Source organism: Mastigoproctus giganteus, chromosome 7, assembly GCF_048544385.1.
Source record: "Mastigoproctus giganteus isolate SK-2022 chromosome 7, ASM4854438v1, whole genome shotgun sequence".
Taxonomy (NCBI): domain Eukaryota; kingdom Metazoa; phylum Arthropoda; class Arachnida; order Uropygi; family Thelyphonidae; genus Mastigoproctus; species Mastigoproctus giganteus.
In genome coordinates this window covers 200,791,950-200,811,126 of record NC_143581.1, presented here as the reverse complement: position 1 = coordinate 200,811,126, position 19,177 = coordinate 200,791,950, and the positions used below count along the sequence as shown (strand labels likewise).

General features: G+C 40.1%; 1 protein-coding gene and 1 long non-coding RNA gene across 2 annotated transcripts; one reads left to right on the top strand and one right to left on the bottom strand.

The window, feature by feature from the left end:
• Nucleotides 1-613: 613 nt before the first annotated feature.
• On the top strand, nucleotides 614-3,738 carry LOC150083564 (uncharacterized). Its single transcript, XM_090377363.1, has 2 exons — nucleotides 614-733; nucleotides 3,425-3,738. The coding sequence occupies exons 1-2, from the start codon at nucleotides 670-672 to the stop codon at nucleotides 3,667-3,669; spliced, it is 309 nt and encodes a 102-aa protein (XP_090233489.1). The 5' UTR covers nucleotides 614-669; the 3' UTR covers nucleotides 3,670-3,738.
• An 11,654-nt stretch (nucleotides 3,739-15,392) lies between these two features.
• On the bottom strand, nucleotides 15,393-18,472 carry LOC150083563 (uncharacterized). The gene is made up of 2 exons (XR_016547177.1): nucleotides 18,356-18,472; nucleotides 15,393-15,665 (listed from the first exon to the last, which is right to left on the bottom strand). It is a non-coding gene; the product is annotated as an uncharacterized LOC150083563 (long non-coding RNA).
• Nucleotides 18,473-19,177: the final 705 nt, after the last annotated feature.

Sequence of the window (19,177 nt, the reverse complement as noted above, 5' to 3'; positions counted from 1 at the left end):
TACCATAAAATTTCACGAAAATCCACCAACTTAATCGAGTTATTACATGCGGACAGACGAACGGAAGGGCATGGTAATTTATGTATACTGCATATGCTAACACTCCTAAAATTACATAAAAATGTTAAATTTAGGAAAGTATAAATCATTCATACAGTTTAATGCCAAAAATTATTTTTAAAAAAAGACATTTATTTATAACCCAAATAAAATATATTAAACATACTGTAAGTTAATTATGGAGATTTCCACAACCAAAATGGCAGCTCTCGCCAAAAAGAAAATAATGAATTACATCCTTTAAGATTCTGATTAGATTCTCGAAGTTTTTTAAATACGCACTCATCATTTTCCTTCATCTTTCTTTTCAGTACCAAGACACCATAGAAATACAGAAGTGGGGAAGGAATAAAGATGAGGCTCGCGAGGAAAGGCTTCCGTCTGTTTCAGATGCAGTTGTAATTCAGTTGCTATTAAGAACTGCTTCTGATCTTCCGAAGCCCCACGTGCTGCTAACTAGCATGTCGACAACTTGTAGCTGTTCAAACACTGAATACAGTTTAGACGCACGCAAGGCGAGACCAGTGGAGGACGAGGAATATAAATAGGGGCCTCTTCTTCAGATACACCATCCTGTTTTCTGTAGGACACCTCAAGGCGAACTGAAAGATGCAAACGTGTGTGGTAGTAACACTTCTTACTGTCTGCTTATTGGTGGCAACAGTCGTAGCAGGTAAGAAAACAGACTTTTCTATTCCCAACTAAATTTCTTTGCTTTAAGCTCTTGGTAGCGACAGTAGTTCATCAGCCAAACTTTTCTAGTTGAGATTGTCCCTGCAGCATATCAGAAACACCAGTGGACTCCTGATATCGAATTGGACTGGACGTTTAGCAATGGCTGATGGCTGGAAACTTATGATTATCTGTTCATTGCAATTTTCATTAGCTGTAATATTCCTCCAGCCTTTATCCCACACTCCACTTTAAAATCTCGTCCTTTATCTAAACCTTGGTTTTCCAATAAATGTGCTAAGGCTGTTCAAGAGAAGAATGTTGCATATCGTAATTGGCTTGTTTCTAATTCTTCAGTTTCATTTTCTGCCTACACCAAAGCTCGCAACAATTGTAAAGCAGTTATTAATCAGTCCAAACTAGATTTTGAACAGGCTAAGAGTAGAAAACTTGCCTCCTGCCCTAATGGTAGCCGAGCATTCTGGTCTCTTGCCAAAGCTATTGGCCGCAACTTTTGCCCATCTCTGCTCCCACCTCTGTTTAAAACAGATGGTTCTGTTGTCACTTCAGCCAAGGATAAAGCTGACCTGCTAGCATCCCATTTTTCTTCCAACTCATGTATTAATGATCTTGGTAAAACACCTCCCACCATTCCTAACACGCTCCATTCAATGCCTCCTGTGGTGTTCCATCAAAAGGATGTCAGAAAGGTTTTGACGAATCTTGATGCTAAGAAAGCTCCAGGTCCCGATAGTATTTCTCTTCTAGTTCTTAAAACCGGTGCTCTTGAATTTACTCCTGTTTTGTGTAGCCTTTTTTCACTTTCTTATTTCAAAGGTATTTTCCTTTCTGCTTGGACATTTGCTCATATCCAGCAGTTCCTAAAAAGGGGTACAAATTCCTTCCATCTAATGAACGTCCTATTACACCCGTATGTCTAATATTTCTAAAGTAATGGAGAAATCAATTAACCACCAACTCTTAAACTATCTAGAACCCTTCCACCTGACCAACGATCGCCAGTATGAATGCGACCAGTTTCGATCCACTTGCGATATTCTGATATATGTTACCAATCTGTGGACGAAAATGGAAAGGTTTGGTGAAACTCAAGCAGTTGCACTTGACATTTGAAAGGCCGATGATGGTGTTTGCCATAAGGGTTTTTCTCAATAAGCTCCCATCTTATGGCTTGCCAACTGTTTTTTTTTTTTTTTTTTTTTTTTTGTAATTGGGTATCCAGTTTTCTCTCTGATCGCTCACTGCTGGTGATGGTAGATGGTTCTCGGTCTTCTAACATTTTTACTAATGCTGGTGTTCCCCAAGGTTCAGTTCTTTCTCCAACGCTTTTCCTCTTGTTTATTAATGACCTTCTTCCACTGATCGGAAATCATATCTACAGTCTTGCTGATGACAGCGCACTGTATTCCACCTTCAAGTTTGAGAAACCTTGCTCTGCGCAAACAGCTTCCACTTCTCAAAATATCCTCTACCAATTCCCTAAACGCTGATCCACAAATAATTCTCCCGTGGGGCAAAGATAACTTAGTTGATTCCCGCTAGAACTCAGTCTGTCTTACATCTTACAAAGGGGATTCTTGTGCTCCTATTCTTACCTTCCGTGAAACTTAGGTTTCTAGACAAGCTTACATAATCCTTGTTAGGAATTACTTTAACTTCTATTCTCTTTTGGCATAAGCATATCACAAATGATTCTTCTTCTGCATCTAGAAATCTGGGGTTTCTCTTTATCTCTCGGCGTTGCTTTTCTTCCAAACAGCTGTTCACTCTCTTCAAATCCACTCTACCAGGGAATATTGTTCCCACATCTGGGGTGGTGCCCCCAAAACCTCTCTCAGGCTTCTTGATTCCATTCAGAAGAGGGCAGTTAAGTAATTAATGACTCATCTCTAACAGAGTCTCCACTCTCTGTCTCATAGATGTTCTATTTCTGCAGCTTGCCTTTTCTATGGGCAATATGTGCTCTTATGGGCCCTTTTTTCTGAATTACGTTCTATAATCCCTGCTCTCTCTCTTCCCAGGCAGTCCGAAAACATGCTCAATCCAGTCAACGTCCTTTTACAGTCCAACTTCAAACTCACAGAACCAACTTTTCATCTTCCTCGTTTATTCATTCAACTGCCGTTTCCTGGAACAACCTTCCTTCATACGTATTTCCTGAAAATTACAGTCTTCAGAAGCTCAAGTCCAATGTAAACAAATACCTTCTTTCATCTTCTCAACCTTCAACCCATGCACGGTACTAAGTACTGTAGGTTCTAAAAAAACCCCTCAGATTATCGATATTCCAATGTGTTTCCACCTGAAGATGACTAACTGACTGCTCGCCTTGTTTTTAAAATAATTTAAAATAAATTAAATTAAAAAATTAAAGAAAATCGAAATAATCCTTTCCATTATAAGTCTAAGCCATGCGCATATGTGTTTTCCTTAAACGTCAAAGCTACTAAGGCTTTGAGGCGTCAATATATTGGGTTGTAAACTGTGAATATTTTGTGGTCGATTGGCTTGCACTGTGAGCGTGAAAACAATCGCACACAAACCTTTTCACACAGTGTGGGGAGGACGCTGATTATATCCACTGAGCTACCCGCGAGGGTGTGCCACATATTGCGTTCAAAAGATACTTCTTTCGTACGTCAAGTTATTTTATTTCTTTTTTCTTTTTCAGAGGACCAGGATGATTCTTTTGACCTCATGAGTGCTTTTCTGGAGCAAGACAGTAACGCACTGGACTCCTTGGTACGAGTAAGAAGGCAAGAAGAAGTAGGAGGAGAAGATGAAAATGAGAAAGGGAAAGGGAAAGGAAAGGGTAAAGGTAAAGGAAAAGGGAAAGGTAAAGGGAAAGGAAAAGGGAAAGGTAAAGGGAAAGGGAAAAAGGACGCAGGTGAACGTGGGGACAAAATTCCTGAGTAGGTCACGCATCGAAAGTTTCATTTAAAAGGCCAAATAACCAATGTATTTGTACGCCAAGGCCACCAATAAAATGATTTGAAACATTTATGTTGTTTGAGCTTTTTATTGAGATTAATAATACAGAATACAGTTTACATTAATCAGCCGACAAAAAAGCACTTTAATAAACCACAACAACAACAACAACAACAGCAAGCATGCTCATGTGTTCTCATTGAACCTCTTTTATCCTCAGGACGCAGCCAATAGTCCACTGAGGACGCATTCGGTAACTATGGAAACAATACCCATGATTTGAACGATAAGCGGCGAGGTATTTATAGAAGGTTGTAGTGATTTATTTCAATATTTTAATAAAATTTTATTAAAAAGAAATAACGCGGTATTTGTCTCTAAAAAAATCCATGTTACGCACCGCAGTAATAATTGCAGCTAAACCATTCACATTGAGAATTGCGTGAGCTGTATTGGTGAACATTTTCTTCGTAAGATGACATTAAACACGCCATCAAGAGTGCATTCATAGTTAAACGAGCAACGCTGGCACTTCCAGCATGTTCTGTGATTCAATTCTGCAATTGTTATTCTAATTTAACAACGTGTAACTGATAGAGACAACAGGGGAAATTCGTACACCTAATCAGTCAACCACAAAATATTAGAGCACCTAATACACAAACTAGAATTGATTTTCATCTTCGACTAAATGGTATGATCAATGCAGCCCTGAATGCGTCGTGCACTGGGCGTTAGAAAAATTTCCCGACCCTAAATGTATAAACTGATTCATTGGAACTTGGTATTTAAGGTAGCTATGGCAAGGATAGGTAACGATGAAGGCAGGAAAATACATAACCCTCCAAAAAGTTTTAAGACACGCTTGAGTTTCCCTTAACATCACTGCCAGTTACCTCAACAGCGTGTTAATCCCCTTTTGGAGGCTAGGACGGCTATCCTCTTTGGTGAGCTTTCCAAAGCTAACGAAAAACAAATTATTGCGAGTGTAGTCCTCCATTTCAGCTGCAGAAAAGTGACCAGTTGAGCTACCAGAGTGAGACTTGTTGGTGTGAACCTTAACCAATGCTCTAATTCATCGCGTAGGACTCAATTTAGGATTCTGGACTGGCCATGCATACTTTGGTAGATGAATCATCCTGGAGGAGTTACGATGGTACGGAATGCAGTCTTATCCTGTTGAAACAGAGAATTCACGTCGTAGGAAGCGCGCGGAATGGTCCAAAATATTAAGGTAAGGGTCGACGCTTATGGTTTCTCGTGGGTCCATATTAATTTATCGCAAGGTATTCCTTGAAGAAGTTCTCGTGATCTTTTGTGACGGTGATATTGCAAAGACAGCTGTCACTGAAGAAGTGGTAAGAAAATACCACGAAATGTTCGACCCCCGTTATGTACATATTTCCAATTTGGAAATAAAAATAATAATACAAATTCAGTTTCTGAGTCCTTTATTATCTTCACAAAAAATGAATAATTTTAATACTATCAGTTTGTCATTATCCATCTCAGAAGTAAGTGTATTAGCGAGAAAAGTCCACAGAAAGATTACATCTTGTAAGCCTGAGGAATGTAGCTAACAAAGGTGGCGAGTTCCTCCATTAGAGCATGTAGAATATGATGCATGACTCTTCTAATTGCACCTGCCCAACACCACTGCTGGAAAACTGCCAGCATACGTCTGTATGAGATGGCTAACAGAGGCTGCGTTGAACAGCTGGCCTAATATATTTTCTGATCAATTCTGCATTCCAATATACTATGTACAGAAAGGATAGACAGGACAGAAAGGGAGGGGGTGTTATGCTGTTAATTAAGAAAAACATAAAATCAAAGGAAGTGCACCCAGTTAATATAGATGAACAGTACTCTGTTGAGTCAGTTTGGTGTGAGATAAGCACTGCGAAAGGAAAAATAAGAGTAGGAGTGTGTTATAGGCCTAATGACTTGAATGAGTACAATGAACAATTGTACAGAGAAATAGAGTGGGCCAGTAAATCAGAATGTCTTATAATGGGGGATTTTAACTTCCCAGATATTGACTGGAACTTGTGGGTTGGTCACTCACACACTGGTCAGACTTTTGTGGATTTATTGGATGATTGTTTTCTGCAGCAGCATGTTCGAGAGGCAACCAGAGAAAGTAATACTCTTGATCTGGTTATCAGCAGTCATCATTCGTGTATTAAGAATTTGCAGATAAAGGAACCACTAGGTGGCAGTGATCACAGTGTACTGACGTGAGATTTACTTAAAGATTTAACTACTATCAGGGGTAAATGAAAGGGTTTTTGCTTCCGTAAAGGCGAGTACAGTGGTCTCAGACAGTTTTTAAATTCTGTACAGTGGGATCAACTGACGATGTTACAAACAGAAAATTCTAAGTGGGAAGCATTCAAAGAACTTATCTTGGAAGCTACGAGGCTTTTCATACCAACTAAGAAATATCGTTCAAGGTTTAGGCCTAAATGGTTATCAAATGAACTAATGAGACTCGTGACAGAGAAGAAAAATGCATGGGATGCATATAAATTATCAGGCGACGCAGAAGCCTGTGGCAGATATAAGCTAGTCTGTAATCAGGTGACAAAGGAGGTTAGGCAGGCGAAGGCAGATTACGAGAAATCTTTGGCAAAAGATGCTAAGAAAACAGCAAGGATTTTTTTACTTATATAAACTCTAAAAGGAAGGGGGTGAATCTGATTGGTCCACTTGACATCGATGGTTCGACGGTTGATGATCCTGCTCAGATAGCAAACAAACTGAATGAGTATTTTGCATCTACATTCACACATGAGGAATTATTACAATTTGAAAATGGCAGAAGGTTATCAAATTGTAGCAGTGTGCTTAATGATTTCGTAATAACTGAGAGCAAAGTGCAGGAGAAATTGTTGAAGTTAAACATAAGAAAAGCACCTGGGGTGGATGGGATCTATCCAGTTATTTTAAAGGAGGCGGCAAAGCAACTAAGCAAACCGTTAGCCATAATTATGAGAGCATCCTTGGACTCAGGGGAGGTTCCCACGGACTGGAGATGTGCAAATGTATCCCCCAATTCACAAAGGGGGATCAAAGGGTAACACGAGTAATTACAGACCAGTTAGTTTAACTTCTGTTCCGGGTAAAATAATGGAGTCACTGGTTAAAGATGCATTGCAGGATCATCTAGACAAGACTGCAGCAATAATTCAGACACAGCATGGGTTTGTTAAGGGAAAGTCTTGTCTGACAAATTTGATTGGTTATTATGATGTGGTCACAAAGGAACTGGATGCAAAAAATAATTTTGATATCATATACTTGGATTTCAGGAAAGCTTTTGACACTGTTGCGCATGGAAGACTACTGTACAAATTGGAGCAGAATGGTATTAAGGGTAAGTTGCTACAATGGATAAAAGGATGGTTAAGTGGGAGAAGACAGAGGGTGGTAATCAATGGATGCTGCTCTTCGTGGACTAATGTTATTAGTGGAGTCCCACAGGGTTCGGTGTTGGGTCCACTGTTGTTTTGTATATTTATCAATGATATTGATGAAGGTATATCAGGCTTAGTGTCGAAGTTTGCAGATGACACGAAGGTTGGCAGGGTTGTTAATGACAGTAATGGCAGTGTGCTACTGCAACAGGATCTAGATAATTTGGGCAGATGGGCTAAGAAGTGGCAACTGAAGTTTAACCTTGACAAATGCAAAGTACTGCATATGGGTAGAAGTAACCCCAGAGAAACGTACCAACTGTGTGGTACTACGCTTAAGGTGGTAGAGAATGAAAAAGACCTGGGAGTAATTGTGCAGGCAGATATGAAGTATTCTGAGCAGTGCAGACGGGCTGCTAGGGGGGGTCATGGGGTTTTGTCAATGATATATAGGAATTTTGCTAGCAGGGAGAAGGAGGTGATTGTCCCTCTGTATAAGGCAATGGTCAGGCCACGTCTTGAGTACTGCGTACAGGTCTGGAGGCCTCATTTTAGGAAGGATGTAGATTTGCTTGAGCGTGTACAGAGAAGGGCAACAAGATTGGTGAGGTGAATGAAGGGATTCTCTTACCAAGAGAGGCTTAAGTTCTGCAAATTGCAGTGGCTGGAGACTAGGCACCTGCGCGGTGATCTGATTGAGGTGTATAAGGCCTTGAATGGGTTGAGCACGCTGAATTCTGATGGGATCCTTCCACTTGTTCAGATTACGAACCTACGGGGACATAAGTTCAAATTAAGAAAGGACAGATGTAGAATAGATGTGCGGAAATTTGCCTTTAGCCAGCGGGTGGTTAATTGCTGGAACAAACTTCCATCTGTCGTTGTGGAAGTTGATAGGTTAAATAAATTTAAGGAGGAACTGGACAGGTATTTGGAGGGAATGGTGTGATTTTTTTTTTTTTTTTTTTTGGCTGATGCTGCATAAGCTCATGTACTTGCTTTCTTGCATCATGTGCCACTACTACTACTACTACTACAATTTTTCAGATTTTTCTATAATACTATTCTTCTGTTGAGCAGAGGGCATTACACGTAAAAATGATAACTTAAATATCAGATACAAAAAAAAAAGAAACTTATAATAATGGTTTTTATATATTTATTTTCAGTGCGAGCCATGATAGCATGGTTCACGTGGCTGCATCATCATCACTAGCTGCATACAAACTTGGTAATAATCTACGCTTATTTTTTAGATGTATTGTTACTACCGAAAACGGTTGTAACAATACATTGGGTATTGGGTTTTTGGTAGTAAAAATACATATCTGAACTAAGAAATATTGTTCAAGATTTAGGCCTAAATGGATGTCAGATGAACTAATGAGGCATATGGCAGAGAAAAAAAAATGCATGGGATACTTACAAATTAACACATGACACAGAAGTCTATAGCAGATATAAGCTAGTCTGTAATCAAGTCACAAAGGAGGTTAGGCAGGCAAAGGCAGATTATGAGGAATCCTTGGCAAAGAATGCAAAGAAAAACAGCAAAGAGTTCTTTACTTATGTAAACTCTAGAAGGAAGGGGATGAATCAGATTGGTCCACTGGATATCGATGGTTCAACTGTTCATGATCCTGCTCAGGTGGCTAACAAACTAAAGAAGTATTTTGCATCTACATTCACACGTGAGGAGTTATTCAGGGAGGGGAATGCCAGAGGTGAAGTAAATTCTGGCAGTCAGCTAAAATGATTTTGTAATAACTGAGAGGAAAGTTGAGGATAAACATAAAAAAAGGCACCTGGAGTGGACGGGATCTATCCAGTTATATTAAAGGAGGCAGCAAAGGAAGTAAGCAAACCCTTAGCCATAATTATGAGAGCTTCCTTGGACTCAGGGGAGGTACCCATGGACTGGAGATGTGCAAATGTGACCCCAATTCACAAAGGAGGATCAAAAGCTGACACAAGTAATTATAGATCTGTGAGCTTAACTTCTGTTCCAGGAAAATTAATGGAGGCACTGGTTAAAGAAGCACTGCAGGATCATCTAGACAAGACTTCAGTTATAGCTAGGACACAGCATGGTTTTGTTAAGGGAAGTCTTGCCTGACCAACTTGATTGGATACTATGATGCAGTCACAAAAGAACTGGATGCAGGGAATAACTTTGATATTATATATTTGGATCTTAGAAAGGCTTTTGATACTGTTGCACATGGAAGACTGCTGCACAAATTGGAGCAGTATGGCATTGGAGGCAAATTGCTGCTATGGATAAAGGGGTGGTTGAGGAGGAGAAGACAGAGAGTGGTAATCAATGGACACTGCTCAACGTGGACTAATGTTATTAGTGGAGTCCCTCAGGGTTCAATGTTGGGTCCATTGTTGTTCTCGGTATTTATATATGATATTGATGATGGTATATCAAGCTTAATGTCGAAGTTTGCAGACGATACAAAGGTTGGCAGGGTTGTTAAAGACACTAATGACAGTACGCTGCTGCAACAGGATCTGGAAAGGTTGAGCAGATGGGCTGAGAGGTGGCAACTGAAGTTTAACATTGACAAATGTAAAGTACTACATATGGGGAAACAGCAACCCCAGAGCAACGTATCAACTCTGTGGTACTACACTGACAGTGGTGGAGAATGAAAGGGACCTGGGGGTGGTTGTGCAGGCAGATATGAAATTCTCTGAGCAGTGCAAACGGGCTGCAGGAGTAGCTCATGGTGTCTTGTCAATGATATACAGGAATTTTTCTAGCATGGATAAGGGGGTGATTTACCCCTTGTATAAGGCAGTGGTTAAGCCACACCTTGAGTAGTGTATACAGGTCTGGAGGCTTCATTTCAAGAAGGATGTAGAGCTGCTGGAACGAGTACAGAGAAGGGCAACAAGATTAGTGAATGGAACAAAGGGGTGCTCTTACGAAGAAAGACTTAACTTTTGCAAATGACAGTGTCTGGAGACTAGGCACCAGCGAGGTGATCTGATAGAGGTGTATAAAGCCTTGAATGGTTTGAGCATGCTCGATGCCGATGGGATTCTTCCTCTCGCTCAAAATAATCACCTGAGGGGGCATAAATTCAAATTGAGGAAAGGCAGATGTAGGATAGATGTGCGGAAGTTTGCGTTTAGCCAGCGGGTGGTTGACTGCGGGAACAAACGTTCATGTGCCATTCTAGAAGTTGAATAAATATAAGGCTGAAGTAGACAAACATTTGGAGCGATTGGATGGATGAAATGAGAATGATGTGTTTTTTTTTTTTTTTTGGCTGATGCTATAGAAGCTTGATTTCTTGCATTACGTGCCTTTGCTAATTTCAATGAAATTCGGTGTATCACACTGAGATTAGATCAAAATCAGTGAAGTGAAAGGTTCGGGAAACAAGAGAAATATTGGCGACTTAGAAAGGAGGAATGCAGAAATTAAAAAAAGAGAAAATAATGCATTGTTTATCCATTCACTTTGTATAAAAGGATTCATGTCGATCCTGTTCTCTTAGGCAGGTTGGAAAGTTAGTATTTGTCTATTTCAACATGACTATGTTCATATTGTACGATTGATAATTGAAAAATGAAAAGAATTCAAATTTTCTAGTCGTTTTGTGTTTTATAGATTATGCAAAAGCATTTGATTGTGTTCATGAGAAACTATGGTAAACGATGACTATTATGGGTTTTCCAATCCACGTAATTCAGCTGATTAAGCTACTGCACCAGGAACAGGAAGGACATGTAAGAACCAACGTGGAAAACACAGACTTTTTCAAAATTGGTTGGGGTGTCAAGCTGTCACCTCACCTTTTTAATCTTTATGCCGAAGAAGTCATGCTTGAAGCTTTGGAAGATTTAGAGACTGGCATCACAATTAGAGGACTGAAGATAAACAACCTTCGTTATGCAGATGATACTGCGCTAATTTGTAATTCTAAGGATCATCTTAAAGAAACACTGAGGAGAGTATGTGAAGCAAGTAAGAAAAGAGGATTGGTTCTGAATGTGTGCAAAACTAAAATTATGATGATCATCTCGATTCCAGTAAAGTGAAGGTTAATGGGCAAGATATCGAAGAAGTTGATGAATTTGATTACTTAGGGTCAAGAATAAATAAAAATAGTGACTGCTCAAAACAATGTAAAGAGACGACAGGCAATTGCTAAAATGTTGGTTGCTGATCTGATAAAATTATGGAGAGATCATGATCTGCCCCTAAAGACGAAACTAAGAATCATTGATTCGTTAATTTTTCCAGTTGCCACTTATGGATGTGAAGGATGGAATCTGAAAAGAGTTGAGAGGAAGAAAATTAAGGCATTTGAAATGTGGTGTTACAGGAGAATACTGCGTATTTCTTTCTTGGATCGAAGAACAAATGAGTGGGTATTGAATAAAATTGGCAGGCATAAAATTATTCTTCGTAGCATCAACAAAAGAAAACTCAAGTTTTTTGGTCATATAGTAAGAAGGGAAAACTTTCTGTTGAAGAATATAATGGAAGGAAAAACCGAGGGGAAGTAGTGCAGAGGAAGTTCCCCATCCTTCCACCTAGTTCCACCTGCAACTAGGTGGAAGGATGGGGTCAGTGAACTTCTGGACCACTTTGCGATGCTGCTCGTATAGCACACGATCGATGCAATTGGAGCAGTTGGTGGCAGTTGGTGGCCAGAGTCTGCGCGTGTAGCACAGTGGTATCGTTACCGTTCACCCCACACCGGGTGGAAAAGGCCCGGGTTCGAATCCCGTCGATGACGCGAGGAACTTTAGTGGGATTTTTCACTCCGCGGCTCAATTAGTCGATCTCAGGCGTAGATAGCAAGGTTTCCCCAACTAGAAACTTGGGTTTTTTCGTCCAGCAAACAGGAAAATCGACCAGAGAACACACAATTTACAGGGGGACCCTAATATCATAATTTGGTGGGGTTTGTTTTGTTGGTGGCCACAGCTCCTCATGGAGCTATGTGACTGGAAGAAGAAGAAGATGTCCATATTGTAATACCTTTAATCCAGATATTTATTTTTTTTTGAGATTTTTTTTAAGATACTTGCTCAGATGAATCCTATGCTTTTCCAGGACTTTGAATTCGTTGAGGATTGGGAAGTTAGAAAAAAATTACTGGTGCAGAAACCAGGTGAAAGGAACAAAAATGAAGATTATCATTTTGAAAGTTGGCCAGTGCAATCTAGGGCCCTTTATGTCACCAAGTGTTAGAACACGCTTCATAATAGAATCAACTTTCAAAGTGATCATCTTCATTTCTGTTCCTGGTTTCTGCACCAGTAATTTTTTTCGAACGTCCCAATCCTCAACGAATTCAAGGTCCTGGAAAAGAATAAGATTCATCTGAGCAAGTATCTTAAAAAAATCCTAATGAATAAATATCTGGATTAAAGGCGTTACAATGTGGCCAATGTCACGCTGAAACACTCACTTTCCAAATTGGCTAGGAGAACAAGATCGACCTGAATCCTTTTATACAAAATAAATGGATAAAAAATATATATTATTTTATTTTTTATAAATTTCTGCATTCATCCTTTCCTATCGCAAAAATTTCTCTTTTTTCTCGAACCTTTTATTTCATTTTTTTGTTCATTTCTGACCTCATCTCTGTGTGATACACCGAATTGTATCAACCACCAATTGTCTTTCACCAACGAATTGCAACAAATGGACGTGGACCCATGGGAAACTATGAACGACGCCTACCTTAATATTTTGAACCATTCCACGTTTCCAACGACGCGCAATTCTTCGTTTCAGCAAGATACTACACTGCTGGACAAAAATAACAGAACACGTAGAAAACAACGTGGTATAACTCGTGCAGTTTGTGCTAAAGGTGGGCAAAATCTGGTATGGTGGTGGTGGTGTACCATAGAATAACAGTGAAATGAGGAGACAGCGAGAAACTTCGGAGAGGTATAAGGGACATTTATAGGGGTTGCACAAGAATTATCATAAAGGTCACATTACGGATCAGTACGGCGAATGGATCCCTCCAACGAATAAGCAGACCTCACAACTGTGAACCATGCTCGACATAAGGGTGCATATAAGATTCTGTGGCAACAAATCCCATTCTTCCACCAGGGCAAACCTTAGCTCACCTAGGAGTTGGCTGTCGGCGTTCAGTACGACACCCAAGGGCGTCCCACACATGTTCGATCGGATTTAAGTCTGCTGATCTGATTGTGCTGGCCACGGCAGTCATTAGATATCTAGTTGCACGATATTCCTCCACCACCTCTATGTGCAGTGCCATTTTCGTGCACTAAAAGAAAATCTGGGCCAACGCCACTCCTAAAAAGTCGCACAACATAGGGTTCAAGCATCGGTTCTCAGTACCTCTGCACAGTTAAGGTACCCCTGTCAAAAACATAAAGAGGGGTGTGGCCGTAGATCATTATTCTGCATTGCACGAGAACCCCGCCTCCACTGTAAGTGTCCCTTTCTCTGACATTGGAGGGATGGTACCGCATTCTTCGTTTCCAGATGAAATAATGGCTAGCGCTGGTTTGTAGGCTAAAACGGGACTCATCAGAGAACAGAACTGTACCACATTTTTCAGGACTTCAAGTCACATGTTCATGGTACCAGTTTGGACGAGCTCCGCGGTGGTAATGGGATTTTAAATTAAATTATTATATTGAGGTCGTTCGTAATTTCTTACATATATTTATTTGTCTGTAAATTGCGTGTGTTCTCTGGTCGATTTGCTTCTTTGGTGGACTAAAATCCCCAGTTTCAGAAGGGGGGAGCCTTGTTATCTACGCTCGAGACCGATTAACTCAGCCACGGAGTGAGAAAAAGCACCCTAACGTTCCTCACGTCATCGACGGGATTCAAACCAAGGCCTTTTCCACCCGATGTGGGGAGGACGGTGACGATACTACTGTGCAACCACGTAGAAGTGGTTAATGGGGTATAAACCACCAAACCACTGGCTTCCTTGCGAAGAGTCCACTTAAATTGAGCCTTCTTAACACAGTCCGGTTGAAAATGTTTCAACTGGACTGTGGCCGCAGAAACCTCAAGATCCAGTTGATGACAGGACATCATAGGGTTCCATCTTGCTGTTATGGTCAGACAGGGGTCTGTTCTGGTTGACGTAGCCCTTGGGCTACCTTGGCCAGCTCTTCTTGTAATGGTTCCTGTCTCTTCAAACTGCTTCCATAGTGCCGAGACGAAACTGCGTGGCACATTAAGCCACCGTTCCACCTCTGACTGCGACTGCCCGGCTTCAAATCGTTCAACGGCCCACTATCTCAAAAAATCATCTAAACGACGATGACTTGGCATCGTAAGTACTGGTGATATGGCTATCCCGCTGAGCAAGCCAAAAAAACAGGGGGAATGAAGTGATGTGATCTCAATCCGCGTTTTTATAGTCATGAATAATTTGCATATTGTGGAGCTCTGTAAGGCGGTAGATGGATTTCTATTGGATACTCGGAAATTTTCATCCAGGATAATTCAGGTACCAAATTTGGCATGACCAGCGCAGAATCCTAAATTGAGCCTTATGCGATGAACTGAAGCATCCGATAAGGTCCACACCAACAAGTCTCACTCCGGTAGCTCAACTGGTCACTTTTCTGCAACTGAAAGGGAGGACTACATTCGCAATAATTTGTTATTCGTTAGTGGAAAGTTACCAAAGAGGATAAGTCGTCCTCTTTGGATCAACACGCTTTGGAGGTAACTGGCAGTGACGTTAAAGAAAACTGACGCGTGTCCTGAAACTTTTAGAAGGTTATGTAATTCATTCTGGTGTTTTGAGAGTTTCCTGCCTTTATCGTTACCTATCCTTGCCATAGCTACCCTGAATACCAAGTTCCAATGAATCAGTTTATACTTTTAGGGCTGAGAAACTTCAACGCTGGCACTTCCAGCATCTTCACAGAAGATGCTGGAAGTGCCAGCGTTGCTCGTTTAGATATGAATGCACTCTTGATGGTGTGTCTAATGCCAACCTCCGAAGAAAATATTCACCAATGCACTGCACGCAATTCTCAATGTGAATGATGTAGCTGCAATTGTTACTGCGGTGCGAAACGTGGAATTTTCTAGAGATAAACACCGCATTATTTCTTTTTAATAAAATTTTGTTAAAAGATTTAAATAAACCACTTCACTGTTTCTTTAGTTAACGAACGCGTTCTTAGTGGACAGTTGAATGTCCACTAACAGCTAATTCGATAACTATGTTCTGCAAATGTATTCTGTACTATTAATCTCAATCAAAAGCCCAAACAACACTAATGCTTTAAATCATTTTATTGGCGGTCTTGGTGTACCAGTACACATGATTAGTTGACATTTACAATGAAACTTCCGATTGGTGACCTACTTAGAAGTTTTGGCCCCTTCGTTGGCGTCTTCCTTTTTCTTTCCTTTCCCTTCCCTTTTCTTATTCTTCTTTACTTTATTCTTTTTCGGCTTTTCGACCTCTCCTTCTGTTTCTTGCCTTCTTTCTCGTACCAAGGAGTCCAGTGCGTTACTGTCTTGCTCCAGAAAAGCACTCATGAGGTCAAAAGAATCATCCTGGTCCTCTGAAAAAGAAAAAAAATTAAAATAACTCGATGTGCGAAAGGAGTATGTTTAAAATACGCTAAATTACGTGGCATACCCTAGCGGGTGGCACAGTGGATATAATCACCGTCCTCCTCACACCTTAAGAAAAAGTTTTTCTTCAATTCCCTTTTCATTCACAATGAAAGCCAATTGACAACAAAATATACAGAGTTTGCAACCCAATATATTGACGCTCCAAAGCCTTAGTAGCTTTGACGTTTAAGAAACACACATATCCCCATGGCTTAGACTTATATTGGAAAGAATTATTTAGATTTTTCTTTAATTTTTTAATTTAATTTATTTTAAATTATTTTAAAAACAAGGAGCGCAGTTAGTCATCTTCAGATGCAAACACACTGGAATATCGATAATCCGAGGGGTTTTTTTTAGAACCTACAGTACTTAGTACCGTGCATGGGTTGGAGGTTGAGAAGATGAAAGAAGATATTTGTTCACATTGGACTTGAACTTCTGTAGACTGTAATTTTCAGGAAATACGTACGAAGGAAGGTTGTTCCAGGAAACGGCAGTTGAATGAATAAACGAGGAAGAAGAAAAGTTGGTTCTGTGGGTTTGAAGTTGGACAGTAAAAGGACGTTGACTGGATTCAGCATGTTTTCGGACTGCTTGGGAAGAGAGAGAGAGAGAGAGAGAGAGAGAGAGCAGGAATTATAGAACCTAATTCAGAAAAAAAGGGCCCATAAGAGCACATATTGCCCATAGAAAAGGCAGGCTGCAGAAATAGAACATCTATGAGACAGAGAGTGGAGACTCTGTTAGAGACGAGTCATTAATTAACCTAACTGCCCTCTTCTGAATGGAATCAAGAAGCCTGAGAGAGGTTTTGGGGGCACCACCCCAGATGTGGAAACAATATTCCCTAGTAGAGTGGATTTGAAGAGAGTGAACAGCTGTTTGGAAGAAAAGCAACGCCGAGAAATAAAGAGAAACCCCAGATTTCTAGATGCAGAAGAAGAATCATTTGTGATGTGCTTATGCCAAAAGAGATTAGAAGTTAAAGTAATTCCTAACAAGGATTATGTAAGCTTGTCTAGAAACCTAAGTTTCACGGAAGGTAAGAATAGGAGCACAAGAATCCCCTTTGTAAGATGTAAGACAGACTGAGTTCTAGCGAGAATCAACTAAGTTATCTTTGCCCCTCGGGAGAATTATTTGTGGATCAGCGTTTAGGGAATTGGTAGAGGATATTTGAGAAGTCGAAGCTGTTTGCGCAGAGCAAGGTTTCTCAAACTTGAAGGTGGAATACAGTGCGCTGTCATCAGCAAGACTGTAGATATGATTTCTGATCAGTGGAAGAAGGTCATTACTAAACAAGAGGAAAAGCGTTGGAGAAAGAACTGAACCTTGGGGAACACCAGCATTAGTAAAGAAGTTAGAACACCGAGAACCATCTACCATCACCAGCAGTGAGCGATCAGAGAGAAAACTAGATACCCAATTACAAAAAAAACAGTTGGTATACCATAAGATGGGAGCTTATTGAGAAGACCCTTATACGAAACACGATCAACAACCTTTGAAATGTCAAGAGCAACTGCTTGTGTTTCACAAAACGTTTACATTTTCGTCCACAGATTGGTAACATATGTCAGAATATCGCAAGTGAATCGAAACTGGTCGCATTCATACTGGCGATCGTTGATCAACTGGAAGGGTTCTAGATGGTTTAAGAGTTGGTGGTTAATTGATTTCTCCATTACTTTAGAAATATTAGAAATACGGGTGTAATAGGAGGTTCATTAAATAGAAGAATTTGTACCCATTTTTAGGAACTCCTGGATATGAGCAAATTTCCAAGCAGAAGGGAAAATAGCTTTGAATTAAGAAAGTGAAAAAAGGCTAAACAAAACATGAGTAAATTCAAGAGCACAGATGTAGAGAAATACCATCAAGACCTGGAGCTTTCTTAGCATCAAGATTAATCAAAATCCTTCTGATATCGTTCTGACATCATCGAAGACCACAGGAGGTATTGAATGGAGTGTGCTGGAAAAGGTGGGAAATGGTTTTCCAAGATCATCGAAACACGAGTTGGAAAAAAAATAGGATGCTAGCAGGTCAGCTTTTATCTTTAGTTGAAGTGACAACAGAACCATCTGGTTTGGGCAGAGGTGCGAGCAGAGATGGGCAAAAGTTGCGGCCAATAGCTTTGGCAAGAGACCACAATGCTCGGCTACCATTAGGGCAAGAAGCAAGTTTCCTACTCTTAGCCTGTTCAAACTCTAGTTTGGACTGATTAATAACTGCTTTACAATTGTTGCGAGCTTTGGTGTAGGCAGAAAATGAAACTGAAGAATTAGAAACAAGCCAATTACGATATGCAACGTTCTTCTCTTGAATAGCCTTAGAACATTTATTGGAAAACCAAGGTTTAGATAAGGGACGAGATTTTAAAGTGGAGTGTGGGATAAAGGCTGGAGGAATATTACAGCTAATGAAAATTGCAATGAACAGATAATCATAAGTTTCCAGCCATCATCCATTGCTAAACGTTCAGTCCAATTCGATATCAGGAGTCCACTGGTGTTTCTGATATGCTGCAGGGACAATCACAACTAGAAAAGTTTGGCTGATGAACTACTGTCGCTACCAAGAGCTTAAAGCAAAGAAATGTAGTTGGGAATAGAAAAGTCTGTTTTCTTACCTGCTACGACTGTTGCCACCAGTAAGCAGACAGTAAGAAGTGCTACTACCACCAACGTTTGCATCTTTCAGTTCGCCTTGAGGTGTCCTACAGAAAACAGGATGGTGTATCCGAAGAAGAGGCCCCTATTTATATTCCTCGTCCTCCACTGGTCTCGCCTTGCGTGCGTCTAAACTGTATCCAGTGTTTAAACAGCTACAAGTTGTCGACATGCTAGTTAGCAGCACGTGGGGCTTCGGGAGATCAGAAGCAGTTCTTAATAGCAACTGTAGTTTCAACTGCATCTGGAAAAGACGGAAGCCTTTCCTCGCGAGCCTCATCTTTGTTCCTTCCTCACTTTTATATTTTTATGTTGTCTTGGTTCTAAACAGCGAATTTGTCTGTGAACGAAAGATGAAGGAAAACGACGCATGCGTATTTAAAAAAATTTAAAAGAACTAATCGGAATCTAAAGGATGTAATTTATTACTTTTTTATTTTTGGAGGGCTGCCATTTTGGTTATGGAAATCTTCACAGTAAACTTATGAAATTGTTTGTGTTTAATATTTTATTCGGTGTATAAATAAATATATATATATTTTTTAATTAATTTTCGCATTAAACTGTATCAATGATTTTTATTTTCCTAATTTTAGCATTTTTATGGAATTTTGGGTGAGTTAGCGCATACAATATGCGTAAATCACCATTCCCTTCCGTTCGTCTGTCCGCATGTAATAACTGCATTCTTTCGGTGGATTTTCATAAAATTTATGTTAGAAAATTTGTTTAGCCAAGCCAAATTTCACTAAAATCGGACAAATAGTAATTCGAGAATTATT